Below are 21,522 nucleotides of genomic sequence, written 5' to 3'. Positions count from 1 at the left end.
TGTCACAGAACACCCCCCACCGTGCACATCCTCAGGTGTCACAGAACACACCCCACCGTGCACACCCTCACAGGTGTCACAGAACACACCCCACCGTGCACATCCTCATAGCTGTTGTGGTGTTTCAGTTCATTAGAGCGGCCACTGTTTCACAGACCAGCTCCTGGAGAGCTGTCTGTATCGCTGACCCTCTGGCTCACAAGCAGGATGTCCTTCTCCAGGGACTGGTGAGTCCTGATACCACGACCAAAGAATGTGAGACAAGGTCAACCAAACTCGAGTCTAAGGGGTGTCCTGGTTGCCCTTCTCCCATGACAGATCGGCCTGTCCTCATGAGTCCATGGGACTGTCAGTTCTTCACCAACTCCATTCAAAGGCATCAATTCATTTCTGGTTTCCCTTATTCCCTGTCTTGCTTTCTCAGGCACAAAAAGTGACTGAAAATACTGTCACCTGGGATGGGTACCTAGGTCCTCAAACGACATCTCTATCTGTAACACTTAAAAGAGGCCTTTTGCAGATCTGCCCAGTGCAGTGTTCTGTTTGATTCTTGACGACTGCTTCCCTGGGTGCTGTGAGTCAAGTGAAATAAAACCCCTCGCCATCCAATTCTTTCCTCCATTTATCATGATGTTCCTTATGTGTACAGTCGTGAAGATTTTTGCTTTCTGTATGTTAAATTTGCATATGGGCCATTTTGTTGCCATTGTCAGGTGCCGTCTAGTTGAGTACGACCCATAGTGACCCCATGAACACCAGATCTGAACCTTGTTCTATCCTGTGCCGTCTTCACACTGCCTGACACACTCAAGCCACTGCTGCAGTCACTGTGTCAAACCTGGCCGAGGGTCTTCCTCTCCTTCACCAACCCTCCACCTTTCCAAGCATAATGTCACTCTCTAAGGAACGGCCTCTCCTAGCAACATGCCTGAGTGGCTTTATCATCTTTGCCTCCAAAGAGCACTCTGGCTGCACTTTGTCCAAGACATATTTGGTCTTTTGGCGGTCCACAGGATGCTCAGCCCCCTTCTCCAACACTACAGCAGAAAGGCACCAATTACTGTCATCCTTACTCATTCTCCAGCTCTCAGGTGCATACCAAGTGTCTGTTCTCAAGCTGACATCATTGCTTCTCAAGAATTTGGAGAGATCCCTGACTGCAGACTTCCTCAGTGCAATCTGTCTCCTGATTTCCTGACTGCTGGTACCAAGGGTGTTGACTGTGGATCCAAGTAAGATGACCTTGTTGACAGTTTCAATCTTTTCTCCATCTATCCTGATGTTGCCTATCAGTCCAGTGGTGAGAATCTTTCTTTTCTTGATGTTGAGATGCAGTCCTTATAGAAAGCTGCATTCCTTGATCTTCTGCAGCAAGCACTTCAAGCAAGTAAGGTTGTGTCATCTGCATACCACAGGTTACTGATGAGTCTTCTTCCAATCTTTATGGCACATTCTTCTTCATAGAGTCCAGCTTCTCAAGCAATTTGCTCAGCATACAGACTGAATATGTGTGGAGAGAGGACACAACCCTGGGTTCAAATTGTCTTCCTGTCAAACATTCTTCTAGGTGGTATAGCACAGGTTGCTACACAGAGGTAACTCTTGTGATGCTGAAGACTGTGACAGTGATGTGCCAGTCGTGGTAATGGGTACCCATGGTGGACAGTGTTGGCTGGAGCTTCCCGACTAAATCAAGCCTGGAAGCAGGAGCGGCATCCACTTCCGAAATGGCTTGCCTCCGGAAACTCTATGTACGAACAGTGCTCAGGCTGTTCATTCATAGGGTCGCTATGAGTCATCTACGACTCAATGGCATCAAAACAAAAACAACTTTTCCCTTTGGAAATTTTGCTTGTCAGCTCTGGCATCCACGTTGGTCTCTGGTAACCGCAGCACATGCTGGAGTTCTACCAGCCTCGCCGGCGAGGAGCCGCACTGCAAACCCCAGGTGGTGCCTCTCGGAGGTTCAAGTTCACCAGCAGCTGCTCAGGAGAGGGCACGGCAGTCTCTCCTGTGTGACTTACGGCCTGTGAGGGCCCTCCTCTCAAGGGCGCACCCACAGAACTGAGGACGGCACCCGCTCAGTGGCCGTGTTGGGGTTTCAGAACTGAAATGGAAGCCTGGTGGCACAGGGGTTAAGCAGTAGGCTGTGCACTGAAAGGCCCCCAGTTTGACCCCATCAGCTGCGCTTGGGATAGAGGTGGCTGTCTGCTTCTGCACAGACCTGCAGCCGTGGAGCCGCGGTGGGGCAGTGCCACACATCAGTCCTGAGGACAGCTGGCTCGGCTTGGGTTTGGTTGTTTGGACTCTGTTTTGTTTGGATGCCTGAAATATTTTGTTCATGTTAATCCTTTCTGAGAGCAAACTGGCATGGTTCCTAGTGTTAGCCAGTGCAAATTATGTGGCAATATTTGTTCACACCTATGTACATTTCCAGTCAATTTCTGTCTTGTAGCTATAAAGCTTGACTTTCTGTTCTGAGGAAAGCTGCCAATATAATCTGAAAATTCCATTTCAAAGGATCCTCTTAAGCCCTGCCTCCCCCTTTTAAGTTCTCTATTTCCAGAGTGTTCAAGAGGTAAGAATAAAGATAAAAGTTAATCTTCCAAATTCCCACTGAACCTGCAAACACAGGACATGGACAGCAGACCCTGATGTCACCACTAACCTGGGTAAGCATAGGCAGAGCACTGCTGGTGGTGCAGTGGGTAAGTGCTTAGCAGCCCACTGAAAGTCAATGGTTCAAACCCAGCAGGTGCTCCATGGGAGAAAGATATGGCAGTCAGCTTCCATCAAGAGCTACAGCCTTGGAGATGCGCAGCAATTCCATGCAGCTCTTCGATAGGAGCAGGCACTGAATCGAGACAGCCTTGGGTCCTGGGGGGTGCCAGTGGCCAACTGGCTAGACCAGTAACAACGTTCGAGGTCTGGGTCCATCTGCCCGCCCTGCCCTGTTCTGTTGAGTCTCTCCCAGTCGGAATCCACATGACAGAAGAAAGGCTGGTGATCTACGCCTGAAACAATCAGCCACAGAAAAACCCATGGTGCACGCTTGTCCTCCGACACAAGGGAACCGTGGGAGAATGGACCAGAGGGCAGTGCATGCAGCACGGCTTGCCCGCCACGGCTCACGTGCCATGACTCAGCACCATGGCTTGCCCACCACGGCTTGCGCAAGGCCTCGAGGAACCAGTATGCACCCAGGGCGCCAGGCCCAGCCACCCTGAGTCAGGCCAAGCTGAGAGCTGCAGAGGGACAGAGGCGTGCAGGGCCTCCACCTCGTGAATGAGGACAGTCCGGGGGCACTGTGCACTACACCCTGGGCTGCTAGCTGAACACTTGGCAGTTCAAACACACCAACCACTCTCCCGGAAACTCGCACAGCCTGGGAGCTCAGGGGAGAGTCGCCTTGGGTCAGAATCAACTCTGGTTTGACTTACAAATGTAGCAGCAAAAGTCTAAGTAATCATGCCAACCAGCACAGAACTGTAAGTAATCATGCCACCCCACGCACTCTCTCCCACCTTCCCAGCCTCATCACACTACACACCCTCTCTCCCTCCTTCCCAGCTTCACTTTTCCCTCCAATAGTAATCATCACCTTGTTGTTAGGTGACTTTTTAGGTGACAGCTGAATTTTGCCTCAGAACGACCCCCTTTGACAAGGCAAAGGGCTCTCTCAGCTGCAGTCTTTCAGGAGCCAATGGCCATGGTCTACAATTGCCATGGTCTACAATAGCCATGGTCTATGATTGCCATGGTCTACAATAGCCATGGTCTACAATGGCCATGGTCTACGATAGTCATGGTCTATGATGGTCACGGTCTACAATAGCCATGGTCTACGATGACCATGGTCTATGATTGCCATGGCCTACAATAGCCATGGTCTACAATGGCCATGGTCTACAATGGTCATGGTCTATGATGATCACAGTCGATGACAGCCATGGTCTACGATGACCATGGTCTACGATGGCCATGGTCTATGATTGCCATGGTCCACAATAGCCATGGTCTACAACAGCCACGGTATACAGCCCACTTGTTTCCCTCTCTCCCTTTCCTGGGACAGAGATTCTCGTTTGCTGTCTATTGGGTCTGGAGGGGCTCCATTCAATGAACAGACTTTCCCAAGTTCTCATCACTAGTCAGCAGTGACCAGTCCAGAACACGGGATGGTGTCTGGCTCTGTTCTTGCCTCATTCTTATTATGGACAAGAGTGAATTGACGATTCTGGAGGTTAAATGACTTATGGAGAGATTACTCTGCTGAAACAACCAGTCCACTGGGTCTTCCGTTGAGGTGTCTTTCCAAGTTTTAATTACTATTCAAATCAGGGGAATGTTAAAAGGAAATAAAGACTATTTAAAAAATGAAGAAAATGTATTTCATCCACAGAAGTGTGTCTCTGAAATTGTCAAAATGAAGCCGGCCCCCTTCAGCTTCAGAGCCCCTCTGGGTCCCCGTGAATGAGGAAGAAGAGAACATATCCTCCTGGGACCTTCCAAACGCTGTGATTCTACCCAGGACAAGCAGAGGCAGATGGATACCAGCAAGTTGGGCCAAACCATCCATTCAAACTTTTAGGGGGCTGAAACATGAAGGTGGAGAGGTCTATCAGACCGGATCACCTCATCACCTTGCACCTCTAGCCAGGTGAGACTCAACAAGCTTGTTGCACAACACTCCCTCAAGAGCCCTGGGTAAGAAACCCAGCACCAAGAGAAGACAGCACCTTCCAAACTTAGCTCCTTACTGGGGAAACCATCTCAGAGCAGTCTGCTAAAACCCACGAAGTGAGTAACTACCCGTCCTGGAACAGAGGAGGAGGCTCCTGGCCCAGGGTAGTAGCATCCAGCACCTCAGGAAGACTTCAAAGATGGAGGGAGGATGAAGTGGAAGCTTTCCTGCCAGCAGTGTTTAACAGCTCAACCTGGAAACAGCCTGGGAACCTGCAGGAGGGCTGGTCCCAGCTGGGGCGGGATGTCTGCCAGCCCTGGGAGCAATAAAGAAGCTCAGGATGTACCAAGAGTCCCGATACACTGCTCATGAGGCAGAGACTGGAACAGTGGGTGAGCTGCAGTATGTAAATAGACACCTGTGTGGAGTAAGAAACCATCACTTCAAGTCCTTTGAGACTTCCCAAAGGAGAAAGCCCTTGCACGAGCCCTGCCTGTGCAATCACACATACACACGTTCACCCCACACCCGCGTACACACACAGACCTGGACGTGCAGAGAAATGCCTGTGGGATCCCACAGCCACGCGGCACTCCCTCCAGGGGCCAATGCAGCCTGTCCGGCAGTTTTACCCAGCTCACACCCCTGAGCCGGGCCTGCTGGTCTCCACTGTCCACAGTGCCCTGTGCACGCTGAGGGGGTGGGGACACCCCTCCCTGCGAGCAGAGAGCCTTCATTCTGAGGGCGCCCCTCCACTGAGAGCTTTTCTGTGGTTCCTGAGGTGCTGAGGTGTCCTCGACTTCCCTAGGTCTGAACGTGTGGCAGAGAACTGCCCACAGGCCTTCCTGCACTGTAATCTGACCTGTCCCCAGGCCTTTCTCCCCGCAGGCCATTCTACTCACCCCACCTTCCCATCTGACCAGTGGTGAACTGGCTGACTCTCAAAAGTGCAGCGCCTCACCCGCCTGCAAACTCCTAACTGGCTTCTCCGCTGAGACTCCCAGACCTTTGTCCAAACTTAGAGCAAACTGGAGAAGTCCAAGATGGACAACAAACTGCCCCTCTGGATGGATTTCCACCCCGAGAAGTCTTTCCTCGCTTAGCCAAAGAGAAACCAGCTCCTTGGAAGGCACTGTGCAGGCCAGGGGCCAGCAGAGGCAGCAGCGCCAGCTCACTGGGCCCTGGCCTCCCCCGGCCAGCGGCGGGAGCCTCGGCTGAAAGCCGCCTCTCTCCCGCCCCCAGTGGTCTTCCCCTTTGAACAAGGCCAAGCCTCAAAGGGCACAAAGGTAACCAAGGAGAAGAAAGAAAATTTCCTGCAAAGAGGGACATCCACAGAGGAGGGTACGCCCGCGTGACGTGAGAGCTCCAGGCAGCCCCAGCGCGATGATGGGGCCCCAGAACGATCTTGGAGGCCATGGAACCCCAGGAGCTGGCGCTGGACAGCGACCACGGACGGAGGAGGACGAACCAGTCACCGCTGGAGAAGGGAGCAGGCTGACCGGCGCAGGGGAGGTGTGCGCTGTGAGCGCGCGGCGAGCGCCTGGGGCCGCAGGTGGTGAGGCCGAGGGGTAGGGGCCGGGCGCAGGCACCGTGCGCCCAGGGACAGCGTGCGGGGCTCACCTTGTTGCAGAAGATCTCGGGCTGCTGGTTGGGCGCGGGCACGGTCTGGGCGGCGGCGGACAGCAGTCGGCGGCCCAGCCGGGGCACGAGGCGGGCGGCGTGCAGCATGATCTCGGCGGGGGGGCTGTGCACTGTGCCGGCCGGGCAGGGCCACCTGGCCTCGCCACCGGCTTCTCCACGCCCCCGAGCCGGCTGCCAATGGGCAGCGCGGGGCGGAGCGGGCCTGCTGGCCAATAGGCGCGGAGAAGGGGTGGGGTGGGACGCGCGGGGTGGGGTCTGGAGGCCCACTCTACCCGCCTGATGCAGCCAGGAAGCTGACCCCTTCGTGTGGCCAGGGAATGACCCGACCTCGTGAACTCTGCAGGCGTTGCTGAAACCCCAGTGTGGGCCAGAGTTCAAACCTGACCTGGTGGCCCTGGCCCTGACCTCGAGGCTTGCACGCTGGTGGGAGGAGATAAAGAGGGCCTGGGATGGCTGGGGTCCAGGGACCGCTTTCCAAACCAGGTCAGGAAGTGGTCGTGAGACCTGGATGCCGAGGACTGAGGATGTGGGGAGGATGGTGACGCCATGGTGACTAGTGTCACTGAACAGGATTCGCACTATCTAAACTTGGAATCTGCTGTGTACACAACACCCCCAAGTACAATAATTGGGTTGTTGTGGGTTTTTCCACCCACCCCAACAAGTGTTTTTAAGAAGGAAGAACATTCTAGCTGCTGAGAGCTGCCCACGCCCAGGGAATTGAACAGACCCACCTCTCGGAAAAGGAAATTCTGGGCCAGGGAGACGGTGAAGAGGGTCCCAGAGGCTGTGGGAAACGTGCTGGGGGGAGGACTGGCCTGATTTGCATTCTCCGACCTCCCACTGGGCCCTCTTTCCGTGGCATGAAAGGCCAGGGGTTGAAGTAGGTAGGAAGGAAGTTTCCAGGCCCTTTCAGTCCAGTCACCCTGGGGCTGGGTGCTGGGCTTGCTGGGCCCTGTGAAAGGATACTGGCTGGCACCTGAGGGGTCAGACGGTCAGATGTGCACCCTTCACCCCTTGCTGTGAGCTGCCTGGAGGCAGGGCCACCGGGCAACAGAGGTGCACGAGTTCTGAGAGCAGAGAACCAAAGCATGCACCCAGGCAGTGGACGTCCGGAAGCTGAGGCCACTGCACCGGCAAAGGAGCTCATCCTCAGAGGCCAGGGGAAGAGTTGGAGTCAGCAAAACTGCCACTTCTCCAGGGCACGTTCACCCAACAGCTGGGGTCCTCTCAGCCCTGGCTGGTTGGAGGACGCAGCCGGGGCTCAGCATCCACACTTTGCTGCCATCCAGGTGCTGCTCCAGCCCCCAGCGTTGAGACACCCCAAAGCACTTCATCCTTCTGGTCCACATGTGTGTCTCTGTGTTGGACAAAAAGATGCCATTCCATCCACTTGTTGCAAAGGTGGCGACAAAGGCCCCCTTCCGGGTCCCCGAGTGGTGGGAGGGCAGCAGAGCATGGGGGTTAGCCTTGTCCTGGGACAGTGGTGTTCTCTAGCCTTGGTTTGGGGTGTTTTGTTTTGCAAAACAATGAATGGGAAGTAGGGACATTCAAAGTAACAGATAATCTCCCACCAGGGGGGAAACGTGGCCCTGCACCGCTCACAGAAACTTCAACACACCCCACAGGGCAGTCTAGCCCCCAGCAAACACCCTTGAGATCCACACCTGTCACAGACCTTACCTCCCCACACCTCATCCCTCCCGGAGGCTCGGAGGGATTCCCGAGATTCTACTTTGGAAGTAGAATCATCAAGAGAATTCCTTTTTTTTTTCCCTGGTCAAGGAATGCTCTCCTTGGAAAATGGGCTTCTCTCTACTATACCTTCTCTTTGAGTTAAGGCCAACTCACCCCCTCAGGAAGCACCTTATAAAAACAAAACAAAAAGCAGCCACAGCCGAACAAGAACAAGTTACCTTCAAGTGGATTTTGACTCCTGGAGAGGAAGTTGCCAGCGGCATGGCTGCGGATGCAGGGGGCCCTCCTGCCTCTCGGAGTAGCTGGAAGGTTTGAACTTGCAAACCATTGGCCTTCCTCAGCCCCCAGGCACTTAACCACTGCACCAGCAGGGCTCCTGCTCCTTGCTGATTGGCTGGGAGGCTGCCTGAGGTTCTCTCTGGAGAAGCTGGTGGATTCAAGCCGCCCTCCTGTTCAATAGTCATCACACAAGTTGCATATTATGTGACCAAGGCTCCCGATGAAGGTTCCTGGGGGTTCCTGGGGAACAGTGTTGTCTCCATTTCCCAAGTGAGAAAATCACGTCTCTGGTCTCTGGAACACCTTGCCCAGCCTGACCTGGCTCATCTCAAGTGGAGTTTGGATTCAAACCAACCTGCTTAAACGCACCTCTCTGTATCCGCCTTGGACATGATAGAAAATTCCCTCCTGATGCCAGACCTGACGACTCTGCTCCCAGACTAGTGTGAGGGGTTCAACTTCCACGTTTGTCTGTGCCCTGCTTGCGGATGTCGGTGGATTTGAACTCTTGTCACATCTGGTATCATGGAGGCGAATCTGTCAGTGACCTCCAGGGATGTGCCCTGGAGATACCAGTGCTCTGCCAGGCGTGTGCCCAAGGTCTTGCCCAGTGACTGCAGAGAAGCCCCCTGGGGAACCCAGAAGCCGGCTGATGGCAGGGGAGACCTCCCTGCACACACCTGGGACTGCAGGTGGGGAAGCCGGGGGCCTGCCCTTTCAGCCACACTAGCTGCAGTCTGGGAGAGGTGTTGTGAAGGGACCCCACCGCACACGTGGCCTAGAATGCCAGCTCCTTAAGTCTTCTAGACAATTACGCAAGGTCTGATGGGACCAGGAATCAGGACTAGGGGCCTTCAGGCTGCTTGTGGAGGTCAAGACCAGTTATTGCGGGGTGGGGGGGGGCCTGGAAGTTGTGAAGCCCTCTCTAGAGACAGTGCCCCCCATGAAGCCTTGATGATGGGCCTCCCATCTTTACAGTTTCTCTGCCTTCCCATGGCAACCCACCCTGAGGCACTAGGGAAGCCAAGGAAGTATGTGTCCATGCACTGAGGACAACACTGTGGGAACCACGTCTGTATGGTGGTGGTGGTGTGGTATACCAGTCAGAATTGACCCGCAGCTGACCCTCCAGCGAGTCTCCAGAGATGGTTACTTACACAGGAGGAAGATACCCATCCTTCTCCCGCGGAGCAGATGGTGGCCTCGAACCATGTGCTTTTGGGAATTCAGCCCAGCTTCTTGCCGCTAGGCCGTGTTGTTGTTACGTGCCATTAAGTCGCCTACAACTCACAGGGACCCTGTGTACAACAGCTCTGAAGCCTGCCCTGTCCTGAGCCAGTCTCACTGAGTCCAGCACATCTACCCCCATTGCCCTAGTTACTCCATCAATCCGTCCAATCCAGGGGCTTCCTCTCTTACGCTGTCCCTCCACCCTCCTGAGCATGGTATCCTTCTCCCAGCATCAGTCTCTCCAGGCCACGTGTCCCAAGTACGTGAGATGAAGGTCCAGAGCCTCAGTGTCCAACGAGAAACTTGGTTTTACCCTCTGCCAGACAGACCGGCTTGTTTACTTGATGGTCCATGGTATGTTCAAGACTCTCCTCCAGGACTACAACTCAAAGGCATCAATTCTGTTAGTATCACCTCTTATTCTCTGTCCCAGGAGAAGCAAGTAGGACAGGCCCAGCCTTGTAGGGACGGTGGCAAGACCCTGAGGCTTCACCAACAAAACTGGTCAGGCACGATCATTACCAAACCAGAGGCGTCATGCCCAAGCTCATGCTCACCCACAGCGAGCGGCACAGCCGTGTCTGGTCAAGCCGGGATGCCGATGGCACTGAAGTGAAGGCGGTGGGACTCGCCGAGTAAGCTGCCTCTTGTCTCAGCTCTTGGGAGCTGTTGATGATTACCTTTTTAAGTCCCTTTTTTAAAAAAAAGGTATTGCAGTTTTTTTTGTTTGTTTTTTTTTTTACTCTGGTTTGAGTGAAAACTTACAAAACCTTTCATCTTTTTACTCTGGTTTGAGTGAAAACTTACAAAACCTTTCATCCAACCACTGTGACTCTGTGTGCCCGTGGTTTTTCTGGCACCTTCTACAGCGTGAGGGAAGTCTGGATTGGATCTAATGTTCCTTCGTCCTCAGGAACACTGGATCTACATGGACTTTCCCCAACCTAAATCAGGTCATGTCATCACATCACCTAAACACACAGCTTTGTCACCTTTGGAATCGCAAACCAGCGAGGTCCCAGGTGGTCTGGCACCAAACTCACCTTTGCAACCTGACCCTAGATGACTACATGCGACCCTTACAGGATGGGGTACAGGGGACTGCACTCCATCAGTGGGAAGAGCAGCTCAATGTGCTGTCAGAGCAAGGCCAGCGGCTGGACCCAGCAGCACATCATGAGACACGGAAACACTGAAGTCTCAAGGATTTCCTTTAACCTGGACGCAGTTCATACCATGAAATCTTGTTATTGGTTTTTATGTGCTGTCGGGTCGCCTACAACTCATAGCAATCCTTCATACAACAGCCCTAAATCCTGCTCTGTCCTGTGCCAATCTCACTCTCTCTGACACTCCTACCCCAATGACCCCAGTGACTATATCAATCCACCTTGTTGAGAGTCTTCCTCTCCTGCGCTGTCCCTTCACCCTCCCAAGCATGACATCCATTTCCAAGGACTGGTCCCTCCTGGCAGCATGTCCAAAGTATGTCAGACAAAGCTTTAGAATCTTTGTCTCCAAGGAAAAGCCTGGCTTCACCCTCTCCAGGACAAACCTGTTCGTTCTCTTAGCAGTCCATGGTATATTCAACATTCTTCACCAGCACCACAGCTCAAAGGCATCAATTCTCCTTCTATCATCTATAGTCATTGTCCAACTCTCTGATGAATAGCAAGTGATTGCAGAGATCATGGCCTGTATCAGGAGCACCTTAGTCTGACATTGTTGCTCTTCAGTAATCAGGAGAGGTCCCTAACAGCAGACTTTCCCTTCACAATATATCTGTTAATTTCCTGGCTGTTGGTACCAAGAGTGTTGTTTGTGGAGCCAAGCAAACTAAATCTATAAACAATCTCAATCTCTTCACCATCCATCTTGATGCTGCTAATTGGCCCAATGGTGTGAATCTTTGTTTTCTTGATCTTGAGCTTCAATCCATATTGGAGGCTGCAGTCCTTGACCTTCTGCAGCAAATGCTTCAGGTCCTCCTCAGTTTCAGCAAGCAGGGTTGTGTCATCTGCATAACGCAGACTGTTGATGAGTCTTCCTCCAATCCTGATGCCACACTTCTCACAGAGCCCAGCCTCCCGGATAATCTGTTCTGCACATAGATTGAAAAGGTATGGAGATAGGACACATCCCTAGGGCATACCCTTCCCAATTTTGAACCATGCAGTATTTCCTTGCTCTGTTCTGATGACTGCCTCCTGGTCCAAGTCTAGGTTGGGCATTAGCAGGGTCACATGTTCTGGGATTCCCATTCTCCCATAAAAGCAGCAGGGAGAAATCCCTGGGTAACCTTGGTGCACAGACCTTGTTTGTGTTAAAGCAGGGCTGATACTCTAAGTGTGTCTGTTCCAAGCTGTGGCTGCCCCCAAGGCATGGGAAAACTGGGCAAAGAAAAATCAAAAAATGAGTGTATTTGGATTATACTGTAAACGTCCAGAAAAAAAGAAATAAACCTATCTCAGGAATTTAGTCAGATTGCTCTTTAGAATACAAGTTTTCTTGCAGAAAGTGAAGAAGACTTTAAGCGCTTCTTGCAAAAGATCAAAGATCACAGACACCAAAACAGAATATACCTCAGCATCAAGAAGACAAAAACTCCTCCCCACTGGGCCAACAGGCAACATCATGATAGACAGAGAAGAGACTGAACTTGTCAGTGACTCAATTTATTCAGATCCACAATCAACACCCACGGCAGTCAATAAAATAGGTTAAAATTGTGAAAATTTACTGTCAAGGACCTCTTTAAAGTTCAAAAGAGCAAGGATGTCGGTTTGAAGCCCTAAGGTGTGCTTGATCCAAGTAAATTTACATTTGCTTCATATGCATCTTGACAGATGGACAGTGAATAAAGATGAAGGAGCAGCATCGAGGCCTGTGATTTGTAGTGTTGGAGAATAGGACTGAGTGGACTGCAGAGAGAACATGCAAATCTCTCCGGGAGGAAGTGCCACCAGGGAGGCAAAGACAGTGAAACTTCATCGCACATACTTGGAGCATGTTGTCAGGAAGGGCATTTTTTCTTAGGAAATAACGTCATGCTGGGAAGGGGGGAGGGTCAAAGAAAGAAAGGAAGGCTCTCAATCAGACGGACTGACCCAGTGCCTGTGCCGAGGGCTCAGTCAGGTCATGAAGAGGGCACAGGGTGGTGGACAGCCCAGATTGCTTGTTCGCAGGGACACTGAGTCGCAGTGGACTTAACCACAATAGCACCTGAGAAGTGGCTTCATCTTGCTTCCACTGGACATGCTAGGAGAGACCAGTGCCTGGGAAGGACCTCTTGCTCGATGAAATAGGTGAGTGAAACATTGAGGCTGCCTGATACTTGGCTGCACAGTGGCTTGTGGGCAGCTTTACTGTGGGGACAACGCAGGACCAGCTGAGACCAATGTGTCTGAGCCAAACTGATGGTCCCCAACACAAGTCAGGCCAGGGCACAATGCGGCCTCAACGCATCACTTAGTTACCTCTGGAATCATCACCAAGTCCCTCCCAGAGGTGAGGCCCCGCGATCTGGCACCCAACGCACCTCCTCAAACCTCTGCTCCTCTTTGTCCCTCCCAGCTACACACCACACACACACACACACACACACACACACACACGGCTGTACCCCAGGGCCTTTGCACTGGCGGCTGCTTCTGGAAGCACTCTAGCCCCCTCTCCTTGTCATTCAGGTCTTGGCTCAGATTCCTAGTCTGGAAAGAGTTCTGAGTGCCCAATCTTGGCCTTCACTCAGCACCTCTCTGTCCCCTATCAAGGTCCTCGTGGCACTGACCAGTCCCCCATGGAGACGCAGACCCTCTGTGAGAACAGCACGTCCATTTGTTTCTAGTGTAATTTGAGTGAAATTTTACAAATTGGCTTTCCACGCCAGTGTTTTGACACTGACGACAATTCCCACAATGGAATCCTTTCTCCCCTCTCCCTTCCAGTGACTCTCATTTCCAGTAATCTTTCTGCTTAGCCTTATGAACTAACCTGGGGAGATGCTGCCCTTTTGAGCTTATGTGGTTATTCAGGGAGTGTCTTCCTGATGTCACTGTTTCCCTTAGATACCATAGTCTGGTTTAGGGGCTCTGCTTGGTGGTGCAGATTACCAGGGTGCCAAGCACCAGGTCACCAGCGGCTCTGTGGGCAGTAGTCTCTTCCTGGAAATGTCCAGCCTGAGCAACCCAACGGAGGGTCTCCGGGAGTCAGAACTGACAGGCAGCAGGTCTGGTTTGGGGTCTGATCGCCTGGCTGACTCACAGGGCATCCTGTGTTTTGTTGACAACGTTCCCCACACCAGCACAAGTTGCAGAGGTGGGCGCAGCTAACAACAGTGAGTGGATTATTTGACAGGACAAGGGGTCATCTGCGCCAGAGCCCAGGGTGTCCCCCCACCCCCACGTTCCCTATTGCTCAGCTGGTTTCCTTCTCTGATCTGCACTATTTAACAAATGTGGTTAACCCCTGAGGCTGGAGAGAGGTCCAAGGACCACAGGACCACATGACCAACTGGCTGCTCAGAGAGGCACTTCCTTTTTAGGAAATCCCTACTCTGGGGCCCAGAGCAAGAACTATGAGTGGCTAACAGGCCAACCAGCTCTTGGCTTGGATTTCACCTGATCGTTTAGCACTTTCTCTGTGGAGAGCCAGAGCCCCTGACCATGAGGCAAGCGTATCAAGGTGGCCCTCTCCAGCTCCACCAGCTCAGGCCGCAGCAGGTGGGTTCTCCTCAGCTAACATGGTTCCCAGGAGGAGGCCAAGTCCAGGGCGCAGCCGATAAGGAGAACATCCTGCCACCAGGCGGGTCCTAACGTTCAGCAGCTTATCTCCCAGAACACCCACTTTTCAGAAGCTGGGGCCTGGGAGAACTCAGAGCACATACAGTCTCCTCAGAGGGCACCTCCTGGCACTCTGAATTCACAGCTGGCCAAGGTGAGGACACTGAGGCACGCTGGAGAGCTGCCCTGGGGACACGCACCGTGAGCCAAGCAGCAGGGCGGGGGTGGCGCGGGGCAGGGGTAGCACGGGGTGGGGGCAGTACTCGGCAGACCCCACTGACCCACACTCCAGGCCAGAGGCAATGCACGTGCAGAGACAGGGATGAAAAGCTAGCCTTTATTTCTTCGTCCTTCTGTATGACAGAGAAAGTTCTAGATTTTTTTTTTTAAATTTTTTGTGTTCTCAAACCCCCTTTCCCAAATCAGGTTTATTAGTGTTCTGCATGACAGATATTCACACAGGCATGGCTATTTGGCTTTCTTCACATTTTCCTGAAGTGTTCCAAGGAGGACCCATGGGCACTGGGCAGTGGCTCCTGGCCTCAACCAGAGCCACAGGCCACGACATCTCCTGGCCAGAGAGGAGGAGCCGCAGTGCCAGCTGCCCAGGCTGTGTGCCCGCTCCTGAGCGCCCGGTGCGAGGGCTTTGCCAGGGCCTGAAGCCACACCCTCTGCCTCACAGAAGACTCTTCTATGGGGCTCCCAAACGTGAGTGCCTGGTGAAAGATCTGCTGGAGGTTGTCCACGTGGTGGGCGGTGGCCAGTCCTGAAGGACCCTCAGTCCTGCAGCCCTAGGCCCGGGACTTGAGCTCCATCTTGGCCACGGCGGCTTGGTGCACCTCGTCGGGGCCATCAGCTAAGCGTAGCGCCCGGGCCCAGGAGAAGAACTGAGCCAGGGGGTAGTCGCTGCTCAGCCCTGCGGCTCCGAAGGCCTGGCACACGGGGCGGCCAGTGAGCCTCGTCTCTGACGCTCGGACCCCAGCCAGCCTGCCCTCCCCGTGAAGTCTGAACACGGACGGGCATCCTTCACAGCTCAGGTGGGCTGGTCAACCTCTGTCCCCACAGACAGGCTCAGTGGTCTTGGACAGGACCCTTGACCTTCAAAATGGGGACCCTCCTCCCAGGGTGTTCTGAGGAATGGGGAGAACTCAGCAGCCGGAGTGGCTAGGGGACGGGGCCAGGAGGAGCTCCAGGTGCTGGGAGTGGTCCTGCCGTCCCAGCGGGGTTCAGACGGCCACACTCACCTGGACCGCTCGGTCGATCACACGGCAGGCCATGGAAGGGGCCACCATTTTAATCATGGCGATGTCCAGGGCTGCGGCCTGCAGGGGGAGGCCAGGGTGGGCTGTGAGGGCATGCCTACGACAGACTATCAGGAAACAATCCAATGGACAGAGAAGCAAAAGCTCAAGGGAGATGTGGGTCCACCAGACCATAGACTCTGCCCGCTCACACCCGGACATGGTGACCATGAAGAGGGTGACCGAAGGGCCAGCACGTGAAGCAAGGCTTCCCGGATGGAGGTGGGGGCTGCTGGCAGAGGCTGGGCCTGGCAGGGCCACCTCGGGCATCTCTCAAGGGCCTCTTCATAGCAAAGCAGACAATAAGCCTCGATTCTGGCCGGTTCTGGCTGGAGGCGGGGCCTCGGGTGGCCACCTTCTCCCTAGCTTACTCTGGGCTTACGACCACAGAACCCTGGCTAGGAGCCGAGGCCAGGATCACAATCTGGTCAGGGTCACCAGCGAGGATCCTGAAGGTCACCAGTGCAAGGCCAATGTCGTCACCGTCTCTGGAGAACCTCATCCAGACCCTCGGCTTCTGTCACAGGAGCCCTTGGCCTCCTACCTTGTTTCCGGTCATGTCCATGAGGTGGGCAGCCTTGAGCACCAGGAGGCGGGCCTGCTCGATCTCCACCCTCGACTGGGCGATGTCTGCCAGGAGTGTGCCCTGTTCCACCAGCGGCTTCCCAAAGGCCACACGGGACTGCACCTGTCGTCACAAGACACGGGGCTGAGGATGCGCTGGGCCAAAGACGTGCTGGGCTGAGGATGTGCTGGGCCGAGGACGTGCTGGGCCGAGGACGTGCTGGGCCGAGGACGTGCTGGGCCGAGGACATGCTGGGCCGAGGACGTGCTGGGCCGAGGACGCGCTGGGCTGAGGACGTGCTGGGCCGAGGACGTGCTGGGCCGAGGACGCGCTGGGCCGAGGACGCGCTGGGCCGAGGACGCGCTGGGCCGAGGACGCGCTGGGCTGAGGACGTGCTGGGCCGAGGACGTGCTGAGCCGAGGGGACAGAGCGGGCAGATGAACAAGAGGGGGCAGGTCGAGTCTTTCACTCCTGAACCTCTGCGTTATGTGCAAGATGGGGATGAGAAAGAGGAAGAGAAAGACGTCCGGCTTAAATGCAATCATTGCTCAGATGAGGGGAGCTGGAGGACAGGGCCAGAGAGGAGCTCAAGGAGGTGAACCAGCTGGGGCCATGTCTCTGAGATGATGACCTGAGGTCTTGGTTAACTCGGCAGAGCCTGCCCTGGCTGAGACAAGCAAGCGGCCCTGTAGGACATCATCAAAGCCTTGCGCCTGGCCACGCAGCTCAAAAAGCAGACCAACGAACAAAGAAGTAATGACAAGTAATAAATGCAAATAAGGATAGAATTTTAAAGAGAAGGAGAAAAAAAAAAGAGAGCAGGTCAAGGTAGGGGCAAGACAGGGAAGTGGAAAAGCAAGAGGCTGTAGCAAATCTACGTGCAAATTTGCCAGCTCTCCAATGGCAGGAACCCCCAGGAGAACTGCAAATCCCACCCTGCAACGTGCAGCCCAGCCTCCTGTGAGCTGGACAGGCGGCCGCAGGTGAAGAACGGGCCTCTGTGTATGAGCAGACAGAAGGCCTAAAGCTACGCTGGTGTTAAGTAGAGTTTCCTATGCACGCAAAATCTGAATAATGAACAAGGAAGAATGAAGACAGATGCCTCTGAATGATGATGTTGGCCAAGGGTACAGACTACACTGAGGACTTCAGAAGAAGGAACACGTCGACATTGGAAAACATGCAGCCGGGACGCCCTTTAGGAGAAAGGGAGGACTTTGTCTCACCTACTTTGAATATGCTATCAACAAGGACCAGTCCCTGCAGAAGGGCACCGTGCTTGGTAGAGGGGACCCTGAAAAGAAAGTTTCTCAGCGAAGTGGACGGACAGTGGCTGTAAGCAGCAGCTTCCACGGCCCCAGTGAAGAGGGTGGGGTTTCACACTGCTGGCCGCGAGGTCTACGCGTCAGAACTAACAACAAACGGAGTTTATAAACACAAAGGGACAAGGGCTGCTGACCCACTGTCACAAGGGGCATGTGCACGCCATGACGGCCACTACCCTGGACACACAGCGGGGCTTCTGTGTCATCTGAACTGCGGCATCCACACCAGACCCCAGGACGTCCAAGTGAGGACCCCAATCAGAGAAGGACGCGCACTGGGGGAGAGCTTCCGCAGAGGGGAGCCTTGGGCGTCCTTGTCCTACGTGGGGCACACTGGACTTGTGAACGCTTTTCAGCCAGGGTCCATCCCGGCGTGAGGCTACGCAGCCGAGCACGCGGGGGGAGGGCGCCCTCTGCTGACCAGCGCCAGCCACCTCTCTGCTCTCTGAAGGGCACAGCCACAGACGTTCTACACAAACACGTTACAGGAGCAACACATCTCATAGCAGAAAAAAGGAGAGAGGGTCTGATAAGAACATTTCAGGGGGAAAAAAAGAGGAGCTGAAAATTACCCAGACGCCCTCCCTGCATTTGGCTGGTACCCTTCTAGACTTGGACTGAAATGCTTTTTGAGTGTAACAATAGTTTGTGTATCGCTTTGTGGCCCGCTTTTTACCTTTCTGTTAAGGAAGGAACAGATCTGTTATTCTGGTGTTTCACTGCACACTCACCATGGTTCATTCAACCAACTGCAACCCTTAGCCACACTGTGTTCGGCTTGAACCCACCAGGTGCCCTTCTGGAGAAGGACAGACAATCTCCTCCTGTGCAATGGACAGCCTCTAAAGCCCCACTGGCGGGTTGGCTGTGAGCTGGTCCTCAAACTCCTTGGATCCAGTCTCTTTAGACTCACAGTCACCCCCCAGCACAATCAAGCCCATACACAGAAAGGCTGTGTTAATGCTGCAAGCCTTCTGGAGACTTCTGCCACACTTGGGCAGACTGCCAGGTTGGGAGATGGAATCTGAATCTGGGTATCTGCCCTACCTGACCCACTGGAGGAGAATGTCCTTCCAAAGCATCAAAGACCGATCAGTCTCCACTCAAGACACGTAGAACCCAGACTGGCTGGTCCAGAATCACAGCTTACTGGCTGACTGTCCCTGTGTGACTCTGTCCCTGGAGAGCTTCCCGGGGCCTGGTCTCAAAGGTTTGCTGCAGGTTTGTGAAATCAAGTCCTGATTCAAACTGAGTGTCTGACCAGCGAGGCCGTTCCTTGCTTGGAGCTCCCCACCTGGGTGGGAGCCTGGCAGGCTGGGCTCTCGGCAGCTGGGAGAGGAACACAGCCGGGCTGGTGCCAGGCCCAGGGCAGTCATTGCCACCTGCCAAGGCTTGGATTTTGAAAGATGTGCTGGGAGCAGCCTTTCGACCTTGCCCTCGGTCACCACAGAGCCCGGCTGGTCTTTCTGGCCACAAGGACACAGTGGACACATTCTAACTGACTCCACAAAATAGCAGCTGCAAGGTGAAGACGGGGCCCACACTCTTCTTGGCAGGACTCCTCCCTGCCCCTCCCGCTGCCTCTGCTTTCAGCAGTCGTGCCGGGTAGCCTGGCCGTGGGGTGGATGGACTTGGGGTCAACAGCCCGGTCCAGCAGGTGGTAGAGCCAGGCTGCAGGGATGGAGCTGGGGGGCTGCAGGCTGCAGTCGGGCTGGTTCCAGGCCGGGGAGGGGGGAAGGCAGGGGAGGTTGTGGGTATGTGGTGACTCACTCGGGCCTTCATGAGCTCCAGGGCTCTCTCAGAGAACCCGACCAGTCTCATGCAATGGTGAATCCTGCCAGGACCCAGCCGGCCCTGTGCGATCTCAAAACCCCGGCCAGGGCCCAGCACCATGTTCTCCTTGGGCACGCGCACGTCCTCGAACAGGACTTCACCATGACCACCTGAAAGACCGAAACGCACGTCAGGGAGCAGCTCCCCGGCCTGCTTTCCCACAGTCCCTTGCTTCTGGTCACCTCACTGGCTGCAACATTCTTACTGAGAGGCCAGTAACAGCATGTATCGAACACTGAAGAGTATTCTGCCATCCCTCCTAAACCACAGGGCCTCCATGGTACCGTGGGCTAAGCACTGGGCCACGCTCCGACATGTGGGTGGTCTCTCCCCAGCTACTTGGAGGGAGAAGCTGGAGGCCAGCTGCATGCATAGATGTCTCGTCGTGGACACCTGTGGCCAGCTCCCTGCCCTGCAGGGTTTCTGAGTCAGACTCGGCACTGGTTTTTCACATAACATGCCTGGACCTATACTGAGAGGTCCTCCGAGTTAATGACCCCACAACGAAAGAAAGAAAGAAGGATCTGAAGGGAGGGCGTGGGTGCCTGATGACCACCCCAGGGCTGTGCCTGGGGCTTCGAGGAAGAGGTGACAGAGCAGATCTGGGGTGCACACCTGACTCGCTCCCTTGCCCTCAGTGGACTCTGGGGTTCACGCAGACTTTGGCTTGTTTTCTGAGAAGAGGAGGGACTCCCCGAGCGTTATCACACCTGGCTCTCAGTAACGACTGCCCCAAGCCACCCGCCAGGAACCAGAGGTGCCAACCTGGTGCGTCCTCTAGACCATACACCGTCAGGGGCCGGACGACTTTGATGCCTGGGGTCTCCATGGGGACCAGGACCACTGACTGCTGCCGGTGGCGTGGGGCCTCTGGGTCTGTTTTCCCCATGAACACACAGAGCTGGCAGCGAGGATCCAGGATGCCTACAGCGGAGGGAGAATTAGGGGCCATCACCTGGTGCCAGGGCCACCAGCCAGCCTCGGCCGGTACAGTCCAGTCGGCAGAGCCGGCAAGCAGCTTCCCTGTGGCCCTGGCAAGGCGAGAGGTCCAGCAAAGTGAGAAGCTGCTGACAGAAACTCAGACAGCAACTGACTGTCTATAAAGGACAAATCCCAAATCATTAATAGTCAGGCTTACTAGCTGGGACACAGCACCTGGGCCTGCTCCTCCTGGTCCTAGCTTCCTCCTCTGGAAAAGGGGACAACGGCTCCTCCCTTCTGGGGAAGAGGGACATGACCAGGAGTGGGGACTGGCCAGGGTGAGGGTGTGCTGTGCTGCAGAGACAGCAGGGCTACCCACAGTGCTCACCCCACGGTGCTCACCCCACGGTGCTCACCCCGCAGTGCTCACTCAGTGGTGGTTGTTAGATGCCATGGTGACACCCCCCTCTCCAGCCCCCACCCCCACCTCCGTGATCAGCTGGGAATCAGACCAGTACTCTCCACAGGTTTTGACTGGCTCATGTTGGTAAGGAGCAGCCAGGCCTTGTTTCTTGCTCCACCCCAGGCTGGAAGCCCCACAGGAACCTGTTGTGTATCCTGACAGGGCAGAGCCCTCCTGACAGGGCAGAGCCTTACGGTTGGGGTTAGAAGCACGGAGGTGGCCACAGAGAAGATGACCTTCCAAAGGGAGGTGTTCCAATGATGAGGAGGGGGTGCAGGAGATATTCTGAGGGCCACTCTGGCAGAGGGTCTGTCACACAAAGGCCATCTGGTGGTGAGTCCACCCTGTGCCCCACTGTGGGGCTGTTGGGATACTGGCCAGGCAGGGTCGAATGCTTCCGCTGGGCACAGGCGTCCTCTGGACCCCCTTTACTGGGAGGAGAGACAGGCCAGAGTCCCGAGTGGTGACTGAGCAGTGCACTTCTGAACAAGTACCTGAGATCCACCACTTGTGACCATTTATGACATAGTGGCCGTCCTCCTCTCTGATGGACGACTCGATGTTGGTGGCATCTGATGAGGCAACCTGGACAAGAGGACCCTGCCATTAGGAGACTCCCAGGGGGCCAGCCTGGTCCAAGAGGCCCCACGGTGGACACAGAGCTGTTAGGGCACCCCCAGGGGGCCAGCCTGGTCCAAGGGACCCCACAGTGGACACACTGCTGTTAGGGCACCCCCAGGGGGCCAGCCTGGTCCAAGAGGCCCCACGGTGGACACAGAGCTGTTAGGGCACCCCCAGGGGGCC

The 21,522-nt window shown here is 54.8% G+C and overlaps 2 protein-coding genes across 3 annotated transcripts in view; both read right to left on the bottom strand.

The window, feature by feature from the left end:
• Positions 1-6,418, bottom strand: part of ALDH2 (aldehyde dehydrogenase 2 family (mitochondrial)) — a 31,050-nt gene extending 24,632 nt beyond the window's left edge. For both annotated transcript variants that reach the window (XM_006894672.1, XM_006894673.1), the window contains exon 1: positions 6,305-6,418. In XM_006894672.1, coding sequence (XP_006894734.1) covers positions 6,305-6,412 — 108 coding nt within the window. In that variant the 5' untranslated portion in view covers positions 6,413-6,418. The remainder of the gene's footprint in view (positions 1-6,304) is intronic.
• An 8,683-nt stretch (positions 6,419-15,101) lies between these two features.
• ACAD10 (acyl-CoA dehydrogenase family, member 10) overlaps positions 15,102-21,522 on the bottom strand; it is a 33,612-nt gene continuing 27,191 nt past the window's right edge. The window contains exons 15-20 of the mRNA XM_006894723.1: positions 21,213-21,303; positions 20,100-20,258; positions 19,272-19,444; positions 16,156-16,299; positions 15,555-15,632; positions 15,102-15,242 (exon numbers count right to left, since the gene is read on the bottom strand). Coding sequence (XP_006894785.1) covers positions 15,102-15,242; positions 15,555-15,632; positions 16,156-16,299; positions 19,272-19,444; positions 20,100-20,258; positions 21,213-21,303 — 786 coding nt within the window. The remainder of the gene's footprint in view (positions 15,243-15,554; positions 15,633-16,155; positions 16,300-19,271; positions 19,445-20,099; positions 20,259-21,212; positions 21,304-21,522) is intronic.

This window comes from Elephantulus edwardii, unplaced genomic scaffold, assembly GCF_000299155.1.
Source record: "Elephantulus edwardii isolate Elephantulus edwardi_28Jun2011 unplaced genomic scaffold, EleEdw1.0 scaffold00148, whole genome shotgun sequence".
Taxonomy (NCBI): domain Eukaryota; kingdom Metazoa; phylum Chordata; class Mammalia; order Macroscelidea; family Macroscelididae; genus Elephantulus; species Elephantulus edwardii.
Note: the sequence above shows the minus strand (reverse complement) of the source record. Positions and strands in the feature narration are given on the sequence as shown.